Below are 24,206 nucleotides of genomic sequence, written 5' to 3'. Positions count from 1 at the left end.
CCTCCTGCACACTCCCCACTGGGTATGTGCCTGCAACCAAGGTACATGCCCCTGACCGGAATTGAATGTGAGACCCTTCAGTCCTCAGGCCAACTCTCCAGCCACTGAGCCAAACCGGTTAGGGCTAGCTTTCTATTTTTAGATTTTCTTCCTATAGTGCCAGGTATAGAGAGTAAAATAATACTTGTTTGTTTAGTACAAAACAGTAAACAGAGCTAGGGAGTGGCAGAGAAATGAAAAACCAGGAACTCTGAGCAAGAAAGCCTTACCCCAACCAAGGCTGATGGGTAGCTAGCTTTGGACACCAAATAAGAAGGAAAGAGAGAATGAATTTATAAATAGGCATATTTTGAAAGAGTAAAGGCAATTTTGGTTCCAATCTGTGATGGACCGCTGCTGTGAGACACTGATTTATCCTAATTGTGGATTAGCCATCCCTCCCACCCTCTGCCCTTTAGGTCAGCTGAGCTGGTTCTGGATAGTGGGGACCTGTCTGTGCTGCCTGGCTCCCTGGAAAAGAAGGACACCCAGTAGGTTTCAGAGTCTGTGAGCCTCAGCGAAGCAGGGGTCCCAAGGGGCTGAGCCCAAGCACAGTAAGGTTTGGTTGAGAAAGGTCAGTAGCAAACTGAGAGGTGAAGTTACATCTTTGGGGGTTTGCCACCCCAGTGGGAAGCCTGTTCCAAAGAGAAGACAAAGGTCATGAAACTGCAGAGAAGCAAGAGGCTTTGTTGTGAGTGTCACGGTCCAGAAGCAGCCGCAGGAGGTGCGTCCATTCACATGCCTGGACAGTCCACTACGCTCAGCTAGAGGGAGCATTGCAACCACAGACCTTGTGCTGGGAAGGGGCAGCTGGAGGAGCAGAGGAGAGAGGGCTCCTGGGGCTCTCGGCACACATCTGATGTGAGAGCCTCGTTGTTGTTTAGGGTGGCTGCCAAGATTTTCCAGAAAGCCCAAGTCAGCTTGGGAAATTTCATGTAATTCCCAGGGACTTCCTCCAAAGCAAACACATACATAAAAAAGGAGAAGATTGAAATTTTGATCTGTCTGGGGACTGAGAGGTTCTATGAACTTGCTTTAAAAGTGCCATGAAGTCCACGACTCTGGGTCCTCCTCTGTCAACAGCTTCCATCCTGCCTTTGACCTTGTACTTTACCCTGACTTCCAGACTCATTGCGTCTACGACAACTGCAGAGGGGGGCTCTCTCATGTGACGTGGTTTCCTCCACATGCTCCTAGCTGGCCTGGCGCCCCAGCTCTGCTGTTGGTACCATGAGAGGTCCCAGGTGCAGTGGCCCTTCTGTAGTTCAGGGAGTTGGAATACTTTAGGAGGGTATCTTTTTTTCTAAGGGGTCCACTCTTGGAGGCTTGAACCAGGACCCTCAAGTTCCACATCAGAAAGGAGCTGGTGGCAGGCCCTGAATGATGGGGAGGTTGGTTTATATGGGCAAATAGTTTTAATAGGTTGCCCCTCACTGAAAAGTGACAGGGTCTGCAGGATGAGGTGTAGGAAGCAATTTGAATCCGAGCTAATTGTTGGCCGGCACTGTTGTTTGCTGGGAATGTGACTGGCTGGTGGCAGTCCGTCTGGGTGCCTAACATCCCTTCGCATATTGTTTCAGGGGATGGTGATCTAAAAATGGAGCCATTAAATGCATTACAGGGGTGGATGTATTTGTTTGCTGGAAAAGGATGCTTAACGAGGCTCATACTTAAGCCAAAGAAAGGACTCTCTACTGGTGGTGAGGGAAATATTTGGGAGTAAAGAATTTTCTTGTGCCCCCCTCTTAAGCAGCTGCTACTCTAAGGCCATGTTCATAGAGGGAGAAACCATCTCCCTGAGCATAGACAGGAACCCCTGTCAAGGCCTAGCCCCTCTTCATAACACCCACTCAAGGTCGAGTGTGCAACTAGAAAGAGATCTGTGACATGAGGAATTAGAGTGGCTGAAGTTCACAGACAGGAAAAGAAAAAGTCAGCTAGAAATGAGCCCTGGGCCAGTTCATCTTTGCTTATATCGCACAAGAAAGAGCTTTTCTTTGGGAGTCAGGGGAGGAAGGGTGCAGGGCGAATCTTGTGATTAGTAGAGTTACAACTGATTAGTAGAGTTCTCTATTATAATCAAGCATCTCAAATCTTGTCTACACTCTTACCTATTAAACTGAACATATAAACTTACTATGGTAAAATATCAACAATTTTATACAGTTCAATCTCATGCATTTATAGGCAGTCCTCGGGTTACGTTGGACTCGACGTACGTCGTTTCATGGTTACGTCACCGTCTCCCATTTATTTATAAAAAAAAAGTTCCATCATTTTGACATATGTACATATGTGCTTTATGTTTTTTTTATCATTTATTTACCGCAAGTAAAGGTCAGGAATTGTTATCTTTCTTTTAATTTTTTTTTACTGTTTCACTTCCTTACTGCTGTGTATGTGCTCCATGTGAGTGATGTAGGTGCTTATGTAGGTGGGTTCCGACTTACAGCGAAAATCATGTTACGTCGCACCGTAGGAACGGATCTCTGATGTAACCCGAGGACCTACTGTATTAATTGTCATTCAAATTGTAAATATACAAGTAATAGTAATCATTTCATGTAGTATCTGTGGTCCAAGTAATCCACTTTCATCTCTGAGTTGATCAGTATTGGTACAGTGTTACCTATTTTACTGATGGTAAAACTGAGTACAGTAAGATAGCAGCTTTTAGAATTTGCAAATCCAGCAGGGGCAGCATCCAGAGAATTATGTCACCCTCCTCGCTAGGCACTGCTTGCCAGTCAACAGACAACTTCGCCCTTGTCTACCTCCAGTCCCGTCGCTCCCGAAGGCTCACGTAGCCAGCATAGAGCCAATGAGCTAACCACTTGCCTACTTTCGACAGCATGACTTTCCAAGTGTCTCACTTTCAATTTCTGTATTTTCATTTGTCCTCCCTAGAGCCATTGGCTGTATTTTTTCCAGCCAATCTCCTCCTGCTCTTTCCTGGCAATCTTTCTAGCCTCCGTAGATTTTGCATACTCTTTTGTTATCCCTGGCATGGGTAACATTTAGCTGAGCTATGGGAGTAATCAGTACTGGACTCCCTCTCTGGCCAGCATGGATGCATCTACAGTTCCAGGTAGCTGGCCCAGCACTGGACTCTGGCAGCTGCCTCCTGCCAGACTCCTCCTAGTCACCCGGGCCAGAGCTGTTCATCATGTCCCCTGGCTTATGGTATTTAACAATTTTCTCTGCCTTGTTATTTGTTCCCCCTCCTCCATCATGAACCTTTCCACCATTGTCCTCTTGGCCATGTGGATTTGCCAAGGAAGGTTGGCAGCTGTTTTATTATCTATGGCTCTTGCCCAGCAATGGTGTCATCTAACAGAGTGACGTCTTTTTAATGGCTAACATATTGGAGTCTGAAATATCTGCAAGATAATGAAGCCTACAGAGGCTTGAGGGACACGTTTTCGGTTCATGGAGGAGAGAATAAGAAATGGGATTAAGTAACACACAGATCCCTTCACATTCAGTCCAGAGCCAGAGGGCGGACACAGTTTTGAATTCCAGTGAAGTAAGAAGGTTTTCTCTTGTTTCAGGTTGTAACCTAAGCAGTTGGAGTGATTTCTTTTGCTTGAGTTAGACCAATGGTGCGCAAGCTTTCATTGTTTTCTCTCCTTTTGATATATTTTGTCTCTAATCAATCTGCATTTATTAGTTAGCAATTAGGAGAGAGTAGTATCATGACCTCCATTTTACAGATAGGAGACTTAGGCATGAAGAGGTTATGTAACGTAGCCAAGTTGGCATGAATAAGTAGCAGGGCTGCAATCTGAACCCAGGCAGTCTGGCTCCAGAGTGCATGCTCTTAATCACGATGCTAATCGGCCCCTCGTGTGATTTAGTATAACCATTTTTTTTTTTTTACCAGTCATCTTTTATTAGGTGTTCATTACAATATGAAAAGGATTCAGAGGTGCTTGGCGAAGGTCATGATCAGGAATGTGGAGTCCACATTGGGCCCTCTGCAGTGGCACTTGCTTAGTGCTCATATTTGAGTTCCTTATAAGAATGGCAGTAGTTCAAAAATACATAAGCTGCCAGTACCATAGAAAGCTCAGCAATGTTCCCTTTCTTCATATTGACATAGCTGTTGTAATACTGGTAGTAACCTCTTTGAAACACTCCAGCAATGCCTTCAGGGGTGGAATCCCGCATCAATAACCAGCTTGGCAGTTCCTATATTTTGATATACATTAGCTTCTTCTCCTTCAATTGTATGATTGACACCATCTTGGAGTCCAGGGTCGGTATTACCAAAGTAGAGTTAGACCATTCCAGTCAAATACAAAGAAACTTAATAATTTAGTTAGCTTGCTTTGTGTTTTCATTGCTTTTTATTATACTTCTTGAGGCAGTGAAAACTCCCTATGGAATGCCATTGCTACCTATTCAGACTCAAAGGGGACAGGGTTCCCAAGTTGGAATCACTGTGTAAGAAACACTTTAACTCAACTCCAAGCATTTGTCCATTGGACATCTACCTGCTTTTCCAAATCATTATAAGGCACATCAGTGACAACCAGTTCATCATGTAGATATACTTTTTGTGGCATCTAAAGCCCAGTTTTGGAGAAACCAAGATGGCGGCATAGGTAAACACCTAAACTGCTGCCTTGCACAATATCAAAACTACAACTAAAAGACAAAACGGACACCATCCAGAGCCACAGGAAAGCTGGCTGAGTGGAAATTCTACAACTAGAAGGGAAGAGGAAAGCACATTGAGACTCAGAGGAGCTGCAAAAGGCTGAGGTACGGAGACGCGCACGTGTGGAGAGGATGGGCGGCTGAGTGCATGGGTGACTGAGTGCGTGGCTGGCTTTCCCAAGCAGGAGGGAGACAGAAGCTCCTGACTGCCCTGAACTCCAGTCCCGGGAGAGACTCTGGGAACCCAGACTCATTCAGGGAGAAACTGGACTGTCAGGAAAAGAGAAAGCACACTGAGACTCAGGGGAGCTGCGTAAGTCAGAGGTCCGGAGGCGCGCGCAGAGAGGACTGACTGCTGAGTGCACAGGCGGCTGGCATTCTAAAGTGGGAGGGAGACGGAAGCTCCCAACTGTGCTGAACTCGTTCTGGGCGAGTTTCTGGGAATCCAGACTCATTCGGGGAGAAACTGGACTGTCTGGCCGCGGGCGAAACTCGAGGGCGGCTTTCTCTCAGAGGTGCTTGCAGCGATTACCGAGGGACACTGAGACCCAGGGGCCTCATAGGACAGGGCTCACGGGAAGCCAAGGCTGTCTGCTCCACCCTGAGACTCCGCCCCATCCAAGCTGAGCACAGAGGCTTTTGCAATTTTGCAAGTCTTGTCTCATAAGGGTGTCTCCAGTACAGAAGTTCTCCCAGCATAGACACAGCTGATCCTCACAGCCAATTGGCCTGGAGGTCAATTCCTCCCAGTGATACCAACAACAATCAAGACTTAACTACAACAAGGCTGTGCACACAGTCCACAAAGGGGTGCACCAAAGTGTCCACCTCAGGTAACTGGGGAGGCTGAGCCACTGGGCCCTATAGGACACCTACCACACAAAGCTACTCTACCAACTCAGGGATGCAACCAAAATGCAGAGACAAAGAAACAGATCACAAATGAAAGAAATGGAGGAAAGCAAACAACTGGATATAGAGTTCAAAACCACGGTTATAAGGTTTTTCAAGAATTTCCTAGAAAAGGCCGATAAATTTAGCAAGACCCTCGAGGATATGAAAAAGGACCAACTAGAAATTAAACATACACTGACTGAAATAAAAAATATTATACAGAGACCTAACAGCAGACTAGAGGACCGCAAGAATCAAGTCAAAGATTTGCAATACAAAGAAGCAAAAAACACTCAACTGGAAAAGCAAAAAGAAAAAAGAATCCAAAAACTTGGAAGATAGTGTAAGGAGCCTTTGGGACAACCTCAAGCATACCAACATCCGAATTATGGGGGTGCCAGAAGAAGAGAGAGAGCAAGAGACTGAAAACCTATTTGAAGAAATAATGACCGAAAACTTCCCCCACCTGGTGAAAGAAATAGACTTACAAGTCCAGGAAGCCCACAGAACCCCAAACAAAAGGAATCCAAAGAGGACCACACCAAGACACATCATAATTAAAATGCCAAGAACAAAAGACAAAGAGAGAATATTAAAAGCAGCAAGAGAAAAACAGTTAATTACCTACAAGGGAGCACCCATATGATTGTCAGCTGATTTCTCAACAGAAACTATGCAGGCCAGACGGGAGTGGCAAGAAATATTCAAAGTGATGAATAGCAAGAACCTATAACCAAGATTACTCTACCCAGCAAAGCTATCATTCAGAACTGAAGGTCAGATAAAGAGCTTCACAGATAAGAAAAAGCTAAAGGAGTTCATCACTGCCAAACCAGTATTATATGAAATGCTGAAAGGTATTCTTTAAGAAGAGGAAGAAGAAGAAAAAGGTAAAGATAAAAATTATGAACAACAAATACATGTCTATCAACAAGTGAACTTAAAAATCAAGTGAATAAAAAAATCTGAGGAACAGAATAAACTTGTGAATATAATAGAATCAGGGGCATAGAAAGGGAGTGGACTGACAATTCTTGGGGGGAAAAGGGTGTGGGGGGAGCGGAAGAGACTGGACAAAAATCGTGTACCTATGGATGAGGACAGTCGTGGGGAGGTAAGGACAGAGGGTGGGGTGGGATCTGGGTGGAGGGGAGCTATGGAGGGAAAAAAGAGGAACAACTGTAATAATCTGAACAATAAAGATTTATTAAATTGAAAAAAAAAGGCTTGGGGAAAAAAAATAAAGCCCAGTTTTTAATTTTGGCTTGTTTTGTTTTGTCAATTTGCAGACCTCTAGTTGGGAGGTCTTTTAAGACTATCCCCACACAACAAATACTCTGAGGAATCTATCTAGGTGTTGGAGCTGATTCCAGATCCAGCAAAGGAGAAGGATGCGTGGAAGGTTTGACCTCACCTCGGTGGACCAAGGGAGGATTAGAAAGTTGAGATACAGTAATGAGATCTGAAAGAACAGTATATTCTTGTTTTGTGTATTTTCAAATGTTGGAACAGGAAGAAAAAGGAGCTCAAAGACACAGTATTACCCATTAGATAAAATCCAAGCACTTAACATGGAATAAATATCTATGGTTCCCACATCCCCCACCTCCATCTTGCACCCAGTCATCCTGAACTATTTTCAGTTCCCAGAACATGCCTTCTCTTTCATACTTACAAGTCTTTGCATATACTGTTAACTCTACTAGGAAAGCTCTTTCTGCCTCTTCTCTGTGGAGAAAACAGTTGAGTACCCTTTAACATGAAGCCTAAATAACTGGCCTTTTATGGATTCTTCCTTGAGTTTTCAGGCATATTAAGTACTTCTTGCTCAGTGCTCCATGGCAACTATATAACTCCAGTGTATGTAGCATTTATCACAGTTCAGAAATGGTCATTTATATGTGCTCTTTTTGTTGAAAAGAAAACATGTAAAGGGTAAAAGATCTTGTGTCTTTTTTACCTTAATATATCCTGAACTTAGAATAATTGTTTCCTGGTTGGCTAACTTGTTTTTGACTTCAATAACCTGATCAGTAGATTTCCCTTAGCTCTTGACTGTCTTCTATTGAGAGATAACCAATGGTTTTATCAACTCCTAGCATATGTTCCCTTTGTTACCAGCAAATAGGATGGGGGAAGAGTCAGAAGGCAGAACTACAGAGAAAATAAATAGAAAAAACATAAAAGCAGCTCTCTACCTCAAGACAAGAAGCAGAAACCATGCACTGGTGTGCTACCTAATAGGCTCATGAATGTAGTTGTAATTGTTGTAACTGTCAACTATTTGCTGAACTCCAAAGGGATGGCCCCAGCATTTTATTTTTTTTGAATGAGAAGGTTGGAAGAATATTTCTTTACAGCCTGGCTATTTTTCCAAATCAGTTATCTCAAGGCATAATCAATTTGTAAAAGAGCTCTTTGGCTTGCTTCCTCTCTTTCCTCTTCTCCCTCCTCTTCTGCACATTCTGTTGGTTTGGCCAAGGAGCAGACTGAAAAGTCTAAAGAGACAAGGCCTGGAAATCAACGAGGTGATTACAGCCCAAGGACTAAGCAAAGAGGGTTTGGGTATGGTCTCTGTTGTCACTGTAGCAAACAGGGAAAAGCAAGCAAGAGGGCGACACTTGCCAAGTTGATCATCTCTGATTGGAAACCTCAGAGATGACATCAGTTTTTGGTGTGCAACAAACTCAGAGTGGCTCACCATGTGGAACATGTTAATAATATGTGGTTACCTAAGACCACGTTTTTTTATTTGTTAGACAATGAATTCACATTTAAGAACCTTGAGATAAAATTTTGCAAAAAATAGGGTTTACTGATGATGAATAAGTAAACAATGAGTTACACAGGATAAACTTTGAAAAGACATCCAAATGGCTGAAGATGTAAATAAGTGGTTGGCAAGGATTCTTGTAAGAGAAGATGAGGGGGGAACTATTGGCCTTGGCTAAGGAGACTCAGACTCTGTTGAAGGTCAGAAATTCCATGACGAGAACGGAAGAAACCAAAGGAAATCTGAGTCAAGAAAGGCACTATCAGTTGTAGAAATGACTCCCAAGTCTCCAGTACTAGGAGGATTCCTTCTGTCTTCAGTCTTGATTTTACATCAAGTTGTTTTCCTCAGTTTTAGGCTTTGAAAATGAATGTGCGTTAAAGTTCATGAAATAATGACTCATACCACTGAGATCTTGCCAAGTAACAGGCATTGTGCTAAGCACCAGGACATAAAAAACCCATGGGATCCCCAAGTAAACACGCTAGTAGTGAGAGAGGTGAATTATTTAATACTTATCTTGCCCTGGCACTTCACCAAATCCTGATATATAGAGCTATATTTTCTAACAATTAGATTTAGCCAATGAAGCTTAATGGGGTTTGAGGACAAATAAAATGTGGCATACAGTAAACAAATATGATTAATTTTTCTAAGAAGAGATATACTTTGAGTACATAAATAGATTCTAATAGATCTGATAAAAAACTGAATATTTTCCTGGGGAAATACTCCAACAGAGGCTGGATAACCACCCAAATGGTATCATAGGGTGACACCCAACATCCCTCCCATTTTTAAATCTATGATTCTGGAACTCAGTCTTTCAGTTGGATTTTGATTTGGATAAATGCTAAATGGTCACTATCCTATATACATTTGACTGCATTAAATAACAATATTAATAAATTTGCCACAGGTTTTTTGCCTATTATGAAAATACTAGTTAATTTTCTATTTCTTTAATAACATTGGAAATACATCATGTGGTATTGTACTTCACAGTCTTCTATCACCTTATTGTGAAATGAAAAGGGACTGTTCATTATTCTTGAGCTAATATTTTGTTACCATCATTGATACATGTTCTTATAAAGAATGAAATAGGAGGTCAAACAATAAACAGCTCGCCATTTACAGTAAGCCTCCCATGCCACCAAAGGGAACCCTAAGATGTTCTGATGGGCCACAACATTGCAAAGCAAGGCAGGAAGACCCAGCCTGTCCTGTTTCTTAAATTCATCAAGGCTCAATGTGGCTTTACCTGCTTATCCCCTTAGTATTCTGAACGTCCTAATTGCTTGGACTCTTTCTCTCCACAAATAGTTTCATGTACTGTATTCAGCATTAATGTAGGGTGACTATGCAGAGATGTCTTCTATTCCTACTTTTAGCAGATTAACAGCTAATAAACACCATGCAACAACACCCTCTCCTCCCTACCTCTTCTAAAAATACAGAGTTTGATTTGCCAACATTGGTATATTTAAAGCCTCCAAGATTCCAGAGAAGACTTGAGAAAGTTAACTGTGCAAGTAAGGCATGTTCAGAGAGGAAGTTCCAATACAAAAAGCCAATCAGTTTATCAGCAGCTCATCTGAGAAGAACCTCAGGGTATTTTATAGTGATTTATAAGAAAAGGGTATTTGTTCTCACTTAAAATAAAACTTCTCACTTTCCTCTTGGGATGCAAGACAGAAGAGAACTCTGGAAATGTGTATTATCTGGGGAGATAAGTTTCATCTCAAGAGGGAAAATTTGTCTTTTTTAGGAAGGGACACCATGTTATATTCCAGTGACTTATGCCATTTCTCTACCCTCCTCCATAGTCCCTGAACTTCCCTTCCTCCACTTAGATAGAAGCAATTAATTCTAAAGAAAAGTCAATAATCAGAAGCTGTGTTCAAAGCTTTAAATGAAACCCCATCTAATACTCTGTTTTGATGATAATATCAGCAAAAAAAAAAAAATGTCTGAGAAAACCTGGATAGTTATGTTAAAATGATGTCCTTCAACACCTCATATAAATGATATAGAATTTACTGAAGGGTAAAGCAGCTACTTTCTGCTCAACTCTACTCATGATATTCGTGACCCTGACCTTAACTTGTTCTTTTTCTCATGCAGACCAAACTTCCTTTGAAGGTTGGTCAGGGTGAAATTCCATTATAGTTATTACTTGCTTGCAAATCATCTTCTTCTTCCTCTGGCCACCCAGTGTCATTTGTGCCTTGTGTTCTTCCTGATTAGTTTACTGGTGCTGCTGCTGTCTCTCAGTGCTTCTGTGTATACCACCTGCCAGATAAATCACCCAGGACCTGTAAAAAGTCAGTGTGTTTCTTGGGATTATTTACGACTTCCTTTGCTGGCTTTTCTCTCTGCAGAACCGGACTGGAAGCCATCATGGAGACTTATGCGTTCTGGAGGCCCCCTGTACGCACACTCACCTTTGAGGATTTCACCACCATGCAAAAGCAGCAAGGTAAAGCCCTGGGCAAGGCCTCTGCTCAGAGGTAGGGCCAGGGAGGGGGTGAGAGCTGAATTAATATAGCACATCTGGCCCTAAGCCCAGCCCAATTTTCCTGGAACGAAGATAATTTGGTAGCTCTGTAAAAACTAGAGCATCAACACTTGTACAAACAGGCCAGTTCCAGCATTTCAACTGGCACCCCAAATTCTCTCTCCTTCCCAAAGCAAGGTTATACATTTATGATTATGATGGTGGTGAAATAATTTCTATCACTAAGCATTCACGAAGCCCTTGGCATTGGGAGAGATCTTCATAATTACTTCACTTATTCCTTATGGCAGCCTTATCAGTTCTCTTGTTCTAGTTTTGTGGATGAGAAAACACTTAGCTTTGGCTGGTGTAGCTCAGTGGTTTAGCATTGAACTATGAATCAGCAGGTCACAGTTTGATTCCTGGTCAGAGCACATGCCTGGGTTGTAGGCTCAGTCCCCAGTTGGGGCAAATAGGAGGCAGCCTATCAATGATTCTCTCTCATCGATGTTTCTATCTCTTTCTCACTCTTCCTCCCTTTCTCTAAAATCAATAAAAATATATTTAAAAAACTCCCAAACTTAGCTTTGGACAATGGGAATAAATCACTCCAGGTCTGAAAGTGAGGAGAGGGCTGCCTAAATTTGTAGCTTGTGCTCTCTCCTTGGCTTATGTGGGACATGCCCCTCAAGTTGATGTGGTAGGTAGAGTTCCCTTCCCCACTGCTTTGTACTTTTCACCCTGTTTCGAATATCCCTTCCCTCATAGCTCAGGTTCATAAACCTGTGGCCATGTGTGCAGATGGCTGTTGGGCTGATTTCACCTCCTTTTCTCCATCTAGTCAGTGACTCTCCCAGGAGCAACACCCATTCATCTGGGTACTGGAATGAAAGCTTTCCACCGTGTCAGATGCCTTATGAGTCTCCCTCTCCAGTCTTTTCTTGCCCAAAAGTGACGGATCAAAATGACAGATTAAGCCTATTCTGTTCCATCAACAGGCCACTGTTCACAGAATCCTATCTTTGAACTTGTGGCTCTGTGATATGGGAGGCCATTCTAGGACTTGACAGTTTATTATATTACATTCCCTCTCAGGGGAGCTCCTGGCAGTTTATATACTAACAAAGGTTTGTGACATAAAACACTGAAATGTCTCAGGTTTTATGATGAATACAGAGACTAAAAATATAGGCTCTGCAGTCAGACAGTGTGGGGTAGGCTCTTCTCACTGCTCCTTCCTAGCTCTACAAACTTAATCAAGTGTCTCATCCTTTCTGACACTTAAGTTTTCTCATTTGGAAAAAGGGAGACTATAATAGAACTAGAGGCCCGGTGCACGAAATTCGTGCACGGGAGGGGTGTGTCCCTCAGCCCAGCCTGCACCCTCTCCAATCTGGGACATCCCTCTCACAATCCAGGACTGCTGGCTCCCAACTGCTCGCCTGCCTGCCTTCCTGATTGCCCCTAACCATTTCTGCCTGCCAGCCTGATCACCCCCTAACCACTCCCCTGCCAGCCTCATTGATGCATAACTGCTCCCCTGCCAGCCTGATTGCCCCTAACTGCCCTCCCCTGCAGGCCTGGGTCCCCCCCAACTGCCCTTCCCTACAGGCCCGGTTACCCCCAACTGCCTTCCCTTGAAGGCCTGGTCACCCCTAACTGCCCTCCCCTGCTGGCTTGATCACCCCCAACTGCCCTCCCTTGCAGGCCTGGTCCCTCCCAACTGCCCTCCCCTGCTGGCCATCTTGTGGCGGCCATCTTGTGTCCACATGGGGGCAGCCATCTTGTGTGTTGGAGTGACAGTCAATTTACATATTACTCTTTTATTAGATAGGATTCTTGTAAGGACTTAAGGAAATGCATTTAAAAAGACAGGAAGCACTCAGTACATGCTAGCTCTCATCATCATCTCATCATCCACCATCATCATCAAACTTATGTCTCTGTATATGGATACCAAAGAGGAAGATGAATCAGGGACAAGAGATGTTGCTTTTCTAATGATTATTCAGAACATGATGAGCCCATTCATCTTTATCGGCATCTGGTGAGGCAAATGATCCAGAATTCCTATTTCTATTTTTATAAGTGGAAGAGAAATGGAAGTGACTTCCTCCCCATAAAGTTTTGGTAGAAGCAGGTCAATATTCAAGGTGTTATACTTCTTTAAAATTTCTCACCCAAGGGCATGCTTTTATTGATTTTAGAGAGAGAAGGGGGTGGGGAGAGAAACTTTGACTGGGGATCAAACCCACAACCTGGGTATGTGCCCTAACCGGGAATAGAACCTGAGACCTTTCAGAGTATAGGACAATGAGGCATAGGTTTTTTGGGCAGGTGCAGCAATGGGAAACTGCATGAGTTGTTTAGGCATACATCTCAGGTTTCATGGTGCTTCTACTAAAAATTTATCGATACAAAGACTTATTTCTGATACTTTGTAAACAATGGTTTAAGAGAAATTGAACTTTTGAAGTAAAATGTCACACTTATTCAGTGACTCCCTTTTTCATCAGTAGGGGGGAGAATGAGCCTGAATTATTGGATACATATGGCAGTGGGATGGGCTGGAGGAAAAGCCAAGACTCTATTTAACTGAAATACATTTTTTAACCATACACTGACTTAATTATTAAAGATTTTCATTATTAAAAAATGTTAGTTTCTTGACGTTAACAAAGGGTGTAAAAGTAACAATCCCCATTTCTTCTTCCTTTAAGAAGTAAGAATTTCAGTAACTTGGACAGTATCACTCATAAAATGAAGAAAAGAGTCAGAGCCATCTGTGTTAAACTGTTTTTGTGTCTTAGAAGAAGTAGAGCGTGGTGAACTTCTAGAAAGAACTTCAGTGGCAGGCCGACTGTGTAGCAATTACCTTTTAGGAGAATATTGACAGTGTGGGCACTGAACCTAACATCCAAATGATGACTGACTCACCAAGGTGTCCATATTACCTCACTGCTTCAAACACATGACTCTCTGGCATGTCACACACATGGCCCAAGGCATTTTTGAGCTGCTGCTGCTACATCAACCTAAGTGCTGGATGAGGTGAAGGATGCTTTATTCATCCTGTGCTTGCTTCATTTTTATTATGTTTTATTAAGATCCATTTTTGACAAATTTCAAGGAAAGCACCTAGGTGAATTAGCCACAGGTTTGTAAACCTAATCCTTCTGTTTTTAAAAACATAGTGAATGGGTGTCCTCTTTGTTTTCTCTTATAAGAATGCATGGGATTCAGTGTCCTCTGCCCTTTACACAAAAAGAAACTGAGGCATAGAGCAGTCTAGTGCCATATCTGCAGTTACATGGTGGAAGAAGGGAGTTGAGACCTCCAAAGTGGATCTCCTACTTGACAGGACAGTTTCCACCAGACCACATTATCTTTCCTCATTCTACCTTAGTACAGCTTTAATTTTCTATTAAAAAATGTAGTTTACTCTTCCAGTTGATGGCTTATTGTTCAACAGCTTATGCAATACCTCTCAATAGGTCCATATTTCATTTTAAAGAAGTCAAGTGCTTGGTCTGACCTTCAGACATATTCATGTAGAATTAACAAGGGAGTTTATATTTTTGGAGAGTCTGGGGGTAGAAATTTTATTTCAGGAATGGCTTCTTGTTGAACACTGCTAGTGACAGGGCCAAAATGAATTAACCAACTAAGTTATGCTTGGGGAAGTTGACTGAGACAATACAGAGACAGAAGAAAAGAAATAACAGCCCAGGTCAGTTATAGCCAAGTCCAATCCTGTTTTCCCGATGTTCAGATGTTGTTCTGTTAATGATGTTATAATAACATATATGATGGAGCTATTTGTATGGCCCAAACTGAGAATACCTTTGTGAGAAGTGTCTCCAGGTATATCTGACAACTGTTATGCTAAAAGGAACCCTCCCGGACCAGTGACACCAGAGCTGCAATATGTCTCCATCTGTGGAAGTGAGGAGACCTGCCGTTGACAGAAGCCCTCCCTCTCCTCAACTGGTAGCAGACACCACTAGACAGATTTCAGCACCATTGGGTATTTTAATGTTTGTCAGGTAGTTGAGGTTAGGATTATGAAGGTCTCTGTTGGTTTTTGGGATTTGTTTTAATTAGAGGTTGGTCAGTGAGAGGAATCAGTTACTGAGTAAATTTATACTAGTAAGAGATTGGGAAAGGGGAACAGTTGAATGGGTAGCAGCCTTTGAACTACTGTGTGATCACTGTAATGATTCGAAAATAGCAGATTTTACTTATTACGGAGATAAGGAATAATGAGGAGATCTCATTTAGCACGGAGATAAGGAATAATGCCCATGAGGAGCATCATGACAGGGACTGGAGAACATTTTAATTATCACTAAAACAAACAGTTATTGGTTACATTTTCTATTTCGTTTCAAAAGTCCCTTATACTCAGTGTGTCCAAAACTGATTCTATTATTTACCTCACAGATTTGGCGCCCTCTCCTGGAGGAAGGACACCACCATCCATTAATCCCCCACCATATCCAAACATTACCAAGTTCTTAGATCTATCCACATCCTAATTTCCCTTGCTACCACCCTACTCCCAGGTGTCATCATTTCTCACCTGACTTTATTCTCAGGCCCCCCAGGGTGGTAACTAAGCTGCCAGCATCCCTGGATCTACATTTTTTAAGGTTTAAATCTGTTGGGAAAGGTCATGTGCCTCTCTCCTAACGTTTCTAGACAAAATCCCACTGAGCTCATGGACTCTAATTGAGTCACCTGAACCAATTGATGAGGCAGGGGATGGGGGGTAGGGAACGTGATGCCTGGATTGTCCAGATGAAAGTCGTGTGCTTTTCTGAGTCTTGGGCTTTTCCAGGAGGCCGGGCAAATAGGTGAGAGTGGAAGGAGGGGTGTTTCTCAGTGGGAAACCAGGTACTGTCGCCAGGAGAGCAGTAGATTAGTTCTAAATTACAATAACAACGGATGTACACTGCAGCAAGGAAGGCAGTAAAACAAGCAGCAGAGAAACAAACAAGTTTATGGAAGGTGAAAAAAATAGGGGCAGTCCACCTAGGGAATGTGGAAGGCATAAAATAGGCCATCTAAGAAACAGAGGGACCAAGGTGAAGAATGAGAATTGGGCAACTATATAAAATGCTGTTTTTAGGGGAAGAGGTTTGGATCTGTGCATATCTTTATACTTTATAGAGAAGGATGCACTCGGAGTCTTTCTAGACTGAAACCACGCAATTCCCATTAGTGCTCTAATGTTTCACCTTGGTTGGGATGAACAGGGCTGTGATCATTAAACTTTATGGCTACTGGGTTGATTCCCTGGAATCAGTCCACAGGGTGCTGACATTTTACCTCTTACCTGTTTGAAAGCCTCAAAGAAAGCCACTCAAGGACACATAGTGAGTCAGCACTCCTCAGGGACAGATGCCATCAAGTTCTACGAGAGGGGTGCCTGGCTCATGGAACCAAGTAATTACATGGAAATTTATTCTTTACTAGCTCAGATGGGGTTTTGTTTTACCATTTTTAAGCTGTTTTTTTTTTTTAGGGGGGGATGGGGAAGCACAACAAATTGAACCCAAAAGGAAGCTGTATGTGAAAGCCTCCATATTACAGTCTGGAAGAGATCAATTTAAAGATGCAAAAGTCAGCAGGTTTGCTATTTGGGATTTTCACGGTCAAATTTAACTGTCTTCATATAGTGCACAAGTATATTCTGGGCTATTGTCTTCATATGGAATCCCTGCTACACATGGATTATTTTTGGTTATTTTGGCTGTTAGCCTTGTCGAGTTTGAATGTTAATGAACACCTCTTCACTTTGGTCAACAAACTAGGGGGCAGGGAGGTGGAGTGGGTGGAGGACTGGTCTTGGAATGCCAGAGGGTTTTTGGTTACTCAGGGCATTATGTTTTTAAAAACACTGTATTACTTTCAGATGTACAAAATAGTGATTCGACATTTATATACTTTACAATGTGATCACCATGACAAATCTAGTCAATATCTGTCCTGTATACAGTTATTACAATATTACTGACTATATTCCCTATGCTGTACAAGCCCTGTTCACTTATATGCGGAATCTAAGAAACCGAACTAACAAAACAAAACAGACTCACAGAGACAGAGAACAAACTGATAGTTGTCAGAGGGGTGGAGGGATGGGTTAAAAAGGTGAAGGGGATTAAGAGGTACAGACTTCCAGCTATAAGGTAAATATCATGGCCATTATATTTGAATCACCTCTAGAAGTATATTAAGTCCTTTGAGTAAACTCAGTGGTCGTCATCCATTGGGGAAAGTATCTATTTGTGTTCAATTCTGCTTTGCTTGATCTGAAAAGAGGTGGAGACATAGGGCATCTGGTGTCCATAGGGGCAGAGGTGCGTGGGTAGGGGCCAATATTCAGAGAGGAAGCAGAGCTGGGAATATGGCCCTGGTGAGTCCATAGCTGTCATGTGCCCAGTGCTCTGTCTTCTAGCCTGTTACATTGGGGCATCTACCTATGACACAGTGCTCACCAGTGGAGAGGCCGAGATGCTCAGCTCCATGGACAGAGGCCAACATCTGTGAGCCATCCCAACAGAACCCAAATGCACCAAGATTCCCTTCTCTTTCCTTCATTCCTTCACTCGTACAAGGGAAGGAGAAAGGAAACAAATATTTAATGCCTATATGTACTTTGCAATATATATTATTCCATCTATTTCTTAAAACATCCCTAACCAGGTAGAGATTCATAATTCCATTTATGTGGAGTGACTAACTTGCTAAGCCAGAAAAACATCTGGAATTGGAACTGAGTTTGTTTGACTCCATAGACCATGTTCATCATTAAGTGAAGTTTAAATCAAGACCCTAGAGCAGTTGGACCTGGCAGGTAGAGAGGGCATGAGGGTGCAGGAAGGGAGGCACGCTTTTCTCTGAGAGGCAGTTCTGATCCCTCTGTATCAGCGTGGCCTGGCATCCCACTCTGCCCAAGCTTCTCTGCGACGAGAGGCCTTAGGCAGCCAAGTGTTGAAATGCACAGGGAGGGTGGCCTGCCTCCTTATGCTTACTTAGCACTTGGCTGGCACTCCCAATCTTGTTTAACAGCTGACAAGTTGTTAGATCATAACAGTAAAGACTTCTCAGTATCTTGGTTTGGTTCTCTGCAAAGTGCTTACCACAGTCTTCTTTATTGGACTTTGAAAACTCGCTACTATCTGCATTGAGTACTTTCAGTGCATTAGAACATTTCTTCAAAGCCAATGGAAGCATCGTGACCTCTTGGACAGGTTTGCTCTCCCCTCTTCAAACACTAGTTCATATGGGGGGCTCCCACCCCTGAAGCTCAGCAGGCCACCAAGTCTCATTTACAGTGAGTGTCATTTAAAAGCCAAAGCAAGCTGACTACAAACTTTTTAACATGTGCCTCTCATCTGCTCAGCAGAAATCCCTGTAACTTGTTAATAGTTCCCGTCTTATTTTTTTTTGTAATGAAACCAATTGAGGGCTTAAATCAGTACCATTCGTTCCATCTCGGGTCACCCCCCAAAACCATTAGAGTTGTAAAAAGTCATCTGCTCCATCCTACACTTCCTGCTGCAGGGTGAGGGCCAGCGCCTGATGAAGCCTACCTGTAACAGGACAGTGCAGTGCCCTGCACAGGGGCTCTCCGGGGGGACTGCCTAAACACCAGATCTAGGAGAGCAAGGACAGGCTTTCAAAGAGAGGAGACCAGATACAGAGCCCATAAAACACAACTCTCTTTACAGCTGGAGTCGAGTTTCTCCATTTGTGCCATAGCAATTATTTCACGAAAGCTCACAGCATTTAGGGTGAAAGATAAGGAAAATGCCTCCAAGAGGAACTATAGGCTTACAGAAAATGAATTCCCAAGCTTCCTGTAAGGCCCTGCAGGCTAGGCATTCAGAGGTACAAACACAAGATGCACCAGAGGTTTTTTCTCACTCTGCCCAGTCTTCCCTTCCAGAGTGCCTTCATTCTATTAAAAGGATTCCTGGAAAGGATTTGTTGTTGGCTATTTGCACTTTGTCATCAATTGAATCCTCAGACACAAATATAATTTTGAGAAAAACAAACTGAAGTCTATCAGTTCAAGCCCCTCATTTCACAGGTGAGAGGAATGAATAGGTAGGCCACCTTGCCTGTGGTCATGAGCTGGGTGGATGGAATCAGGCTTGGTGCTCTTCCTACCATGGTCAGCTGCTGGCTGATGTCTTCCAGAAGTAGAAGTACAATATTGGCCTTATCTCAATTTATGGAATAAAAGTCTTTGTGACCTCTCTTAAAGGAATTTAAGGCATAAACAAGAAACCAGGAAGGTGAATTTCCTGAAATGACTTTAAAATCAGCAGCTACTTATAACTAAATCCAATTCTACCTCAGAAGCTCACTGGGGAAATTACTAGTATTTGGACCAAGGAAGAGATATTATGTGGGCTCTGTAAAAATCTGAAACTGAAAAGAACTATTAAGAGCTAAATTTGTATTTTTACACCCAATACTATTACCATTTTTGTATATGTAGGCTGAGGCCTTTCTTTTCCTGTTAAAAATGAACTTTTGGCTTCTCTTTGAGGTATCTGCCTCTCTATGTGCAAATCTGGACCATCCTCTCTGGCACCCTATGGGTGGTTTCTTTGCATCTCAATATCTGGAATCTTGCTGGTTTTCTTCACATTTCCCTCACTGATAAAAACCTTATTCCTGCTTCTTTCCACTTAAAATGTCCTTGACCCTTTCATAGCAGCCCAGGTTCTAAGAGTCCCTAACATGAGTTGTGGGTGACCTTGGGGAATCATAGCTCTCTATCATTCTGGGAAACTCCCAACGTTGCCCTGAAGGAGGAGCTCCACCATGGGAGATTCCCTATGGAAGACAAAGCAGCCACTCATTCTAGAGAATTCAAAGGAAAGGTCCAACAGCCCCAGAACTAAACCAGTGTTTTGAATTTCCAATGGGAGACAGGAAGTGGTTGCTGCACTGTTGCTTCCTGGCCTGGGAAAGAGGAGGCTCCAGAATGTCCTTTTTGGTTTTCTTAAACTATCTGAAGGCCAAAGTAGGTTGTGTTGAACTAGCCCTTCGCCTGTTGGTGCACCTGCCACCAGTCCAGTTCTAATATCCACATGTCGTAAGAGCCCTTTCTGATCCAGATCCAGGGACTTTATGAGTTGAAAGGGACCAAGAGGCCTTCTAACCCAATATGTGCTCCCTAGACCAGCAGCATCAATATCACCTGAGAACTTACTGGAAATGCAAATCCTCAGGTCCTGCCTCAGACCTAGAGAATCAGGAACCCTGGGCGGTGGTGGTGGTGGTGGTGGTGGGGGGGTGCGTGTCAGTGATCTGGGTTTCAAGCCCTCCATGATTCTCAAGCATACTCAAGTTTAGCAATCACTATTCGGGTACTTTGAAATAAGGAATTTGGTTTGTATCATTCGTTCTCAGCTGGGGCTGCCTATCAGAATCAATTGGGTAGCTTTAAGACCATATGGATATGGAGGTCCCATGCTCAGAAATTCTCATTTAGTTGGTTTGAGGTGGGATTCTGGAACTTAAGAAATTTTTAAAGCTCCTCCTACCTTGAGAACCACTGATCTAACTCAAGTTATCATCTTCTAGATAAGGAAATTGAAACCTAGAGGGGAAAGTGATATGCCTAGGGTCAGATGGGGGTGGTGGTGGTGGGAGAGTGTAACCAAGCTGTGAAGCTGTGAGTAGAACAGAGATCTCTAGACTTTATTACCTGATTGGCTCTTGTCCTGGTAAATATCCCAAACCCAAAGATGGCATTTGCAGTATTTGTTCCAGGCTCTGAAACTGGGCAGGCTTTTATAAAAGGAGATTTCGTTTTGGTGAGCTTTGCTTTATGCTTATTCTAGCTCTTGCAATTGTGCTCATAATGTATTTCATATGACAGAACTGCAATCCCATATCTCAGTTCCCACTACTTGGGCCACTATGCTCAGCCCTCCCAGGCCTCAACCTTGACTTGGCCCACCTTACCCCAAGTACTCCATTTCCTCTGAGATTAAGATCCTGAGATTTGGTATCCTATATTTTTAGCTGGAAGATTAAATATGGTGAAGCAAGCAACAGTGCCCGATTAAAATACATATATAATGCATTTCCACTGAGAATGGGAAAAGTTGAGCTAGTTGATTTCAGTGCTGATTACCAGAGGTCTTACTGGAAAGTGAGGTTGATGGTAAGAAATGGCAAAGTGAATATTAGAAGTTATTATTTTTCTAAAAAGCAAGACTTACTTCACAGAGAAACAAGAGTTTGGTATTCTTTTCTGTCACCCTGTGTGTCCTCTCTTTTGGAGAGGACACACACACATACACACACACAGGTGGAATCACTTACCACAAGTTTGCTGAGCTAAGAGAAAACAGTGGTTCTGTAAAAACCAGCCCATCTTGGACATTTGAGGGCACCTTCTGCATGGCTTGCATCTGGCCTAGACAGACTCAACTTAAAAGGCCTCTATCTTAATGGAACTCATGTTTTATTTTTCAGGGGGCAGCACAGGCACTTCCCCGACCACCTCCAGCACTGGCACACCATCCCCTTCAGCTTCTTCTCATATTTTATCTCCATCCTGTTCTCCTCCAACTTTTCATCTGGCCCCCAACACTTTCAACGTGGGCTGCCGAGAGAGCCAGCTGTGCAATCTGAACCTCTCTGATTACCCGCCCTGTGCCCGAAGCAACATGGCTGCCTTGCAGAGCTACCCAGGGCTGAGTGACAGTGGCTACAACAGGCTGCAGAGTGGCGCTGCTGCAGCCACTCAGCCCTCCGAAACCTTCATGCCTCAGAGGACTCCATCCCTGATCTCAGGAATACCAACTCCTCCCTCGTTGCCTAGCAACAGCAAGATGGAAGCCTATGGTGGCCAGCTGGGGTCCTTCCCCACTTCCCAGTTTCAGTATGTCATGCAGGCAGGCAATGCAGCCTCCACCACCTCCTCGCCACACATGTTCGGGGGCGGCCACATGCAGCAGAGCTCCTACAATGCCTTCTCTCTCCACAACCCTTACAATCTGTACGGATACAACTTCCCCGCTTCCCCTAGGCTGGCTGCCAGCCCAGAGAAACTGAGCGCCTCGCAAAGCACTTTACTCTGTTCTTCGCCTTCCAATGGGGCCTTCGGAGAGAGGCAGTACCTGCCCACAGGGATGGAGCACAGCATGCACATGATCAGCCCTTCCCCCAACAACCAGCAGGGGGCTAACACCTGTGACGGCCGGCAGTATGGGGCGGTCCCAGGCTCCTCCTCCCAGATGTCCGTACACATGGTTTAAAGGCCAGTCCAAACACCAGCCAAGGCCCCAGAGTCTCCATGGGCACCTCCTCCTCTTTGGGAACCCAAGGCCCTTGAAACACAGGAACTGCATTTTTTTTTTTTTTTTTTTTTTCTGGAGGAGGAAAGCATATGCCCAAGGACAAGAGACATTGAAGCCACTGAAGTATACTCGTGATGGAATCATCTTCAACCCAGTGGCCATGCTCCTGCCTTCCCAAAGCTTAGTTTTATAAAGCATTGTCTACTCCAGAGTGTTCTTTGAAGAAACTGAATAATCATTTTATAATAATGTTAAGGGAGATGCTAGTGTTTAGCAGCCATGAAGTTAGCCACACACACATACAGAATGACCCATACATACATACATACATGCATACACACATATGTTCACACAGACTTATACACACATACATATACATGCACACAGACTCAGAACTGGGCGAACTCTGTGGAGGGAGGCCCGCAGTGGGTATTTTCGCCGAGAATTGTCTGTGTACAACACTAGATGGACCCGGCTGGCAGTACTGCCCACCTTTCTCCCCTGCAGCTGTCCCTGTTTCTGGAATGAACCGTGTATTCTGGAACCCCTTCCCATCGATGAAGGTGGGAAGACATCAGAACTACAGCTGGACTTGGCTTCTTGAAGAAAATTGTTTTTAAACTTTGGTTGTCTTCACTCAGTGTGACGTCCCCAGGGGTGCCGTGAAAAGATGGAGAAAGAGAAAGAATGGAGGGCAAGAAAGAGGCTGAGAGCAAGACTGACAGAGGAAGTGTGAGCAGTGATGAGAGTTTCAATTCACCAAGGAACTGGTTTTGGTTTGTTTTTCCCAGCCCCCCTACAGGTTATAGAAGGAATCTTGGTGTTGAGGAGTAAGTGTCTCTGGGACTCTGTGCCTGGTCAAGGGCAGTGGTGAGAGGGACCGTGCAAGGAATGAGTCTTGATCCCACAGCTCTGACCATTGTGATCCAGAAGAGGGTGCACCACGTGGGAAGTGTGGATTCTGGAGCATGTAGCCTGGCGTGGGAAGGGACGTAGGGGGAGTGTGAAGATGGAAGAGTGTTATAACCCTGGCAGATGAAACCAAGCACAGAGGCAACAAAAGAGGCCTAGCCTTCGCAAGTCAGATCCAGACACCTGGCAGGAGAGATCCTGTCATGTCCCAGGGAATTGCAGATGGGCCTTCTACATCCTTCCACCTGCCCTTAGATCTCCATGTTTATCAAATAGTTCATTGCATTTTGATGTTTTGGGTTTTTGCCTTCATCTTTCCCTTCCCCTTCAAATCCTTTAATGATAAGAAAAACAAGTGGAGTTTGGTGCAAGCTAAACTTTTTAAATGGTGTGGAAATGCAAATAATACCAAGTAAAATAATACAGATATTAAGATTTTTGGTTTTGAGGTGTTGTAGATAAGTGTATTTATGTGCCTAGTGGGGAATTCAATATTAAGAATATTAAAAAAGGGGGCAATAAAAAGGTATGTAAAATATGTATGAAGAAAAGGTGTATAAAAATTTGCCCTTATGCACGGAACTCTTGTTTCTAAGTGCCAAGCACAGAAAGCCGCTAAATAAAATCTTTGCCATTGTTCTCTGTGTGTTTGTTTCTATGGAAAATGTGAACAGCAGCCTATGCACATGCCCTGCGCTTTACAATGAACACGGCGCTCTCATCTCCACTACTTTACATGACCTTTATTCAGATCCCAAGAGGAAAATATTACTGTCCTCATTTTATGTTAGTAGGTGAGCTCCAGAGAAACTGAGAAAATTATCCTGACCAAATCAGTCCGTCAGAGAGGGAGGGAGAACTGAAACCAGGTCTGATTTCAGTGGGACGTGCACTTTCAGATTAGCCCTAGAAGCCTTCATGAGTCTAAGAGCCTCCCTCATCATAGTCATGTGCTAGACATTACATGAATATCTCACGGAATCCTTCCACAATTCTGCGAGGTAGCTATTATTTTTAGCATCATTTTATATATCTGGAAATAAGCTTTAAAAAGTTTAAGTACTTGACCAAGGCCCTCAGGTGTTAAGTG

General features: G+C 43.4%; 1 protein-coding gene across 2 annotated transcripts in view; it reads left to right on the top strand.

Annotated features, from left to right (window-relative positions):
• Nucleotides 1–23,756, top strand: part of TBX15 (T-box transcription factor 15) — a 98,558-nt gene extending 74,802 nt beyond the window's left edge. For both annotated transcript variants that reach the window (XM_080648080.1, XM_080648081.1), the window contains exons 7-8: nt 10,753–10,850; nt 21,378–23,756. In XM_080648080.1, the coding sequence (XP_080504206.1) occupies nt 10,753–10,850; nt 21,378–22,162 (883 nt within the window). In that variant the 3' untranslated portion in view covers nt 22,163–23,756. The remainder of the gene's footprint in view (nt 1–10,752; nt 10,851–21,377) is intronic.
• Nucleotides 23,757–24,206: the final 450 nt, after the last annotated feature.

This window comes from Plecotus auritus, assembly GCF_963455305.1.
Source record: "Plecotus auritus genome assembly, chromosome: 12".
Lineage (NCBI taxonomy): Eukaryota > Metazoa > Chordata > Mammalia > Chiroptera > Vespertilionidae > Plecotus > Plecotus auritus.
The sequence above is the reverse complement of the archived record's forward strand: the minus strand, read 5'-3'. Positions and strand labels throughout refer to the sequence as shown.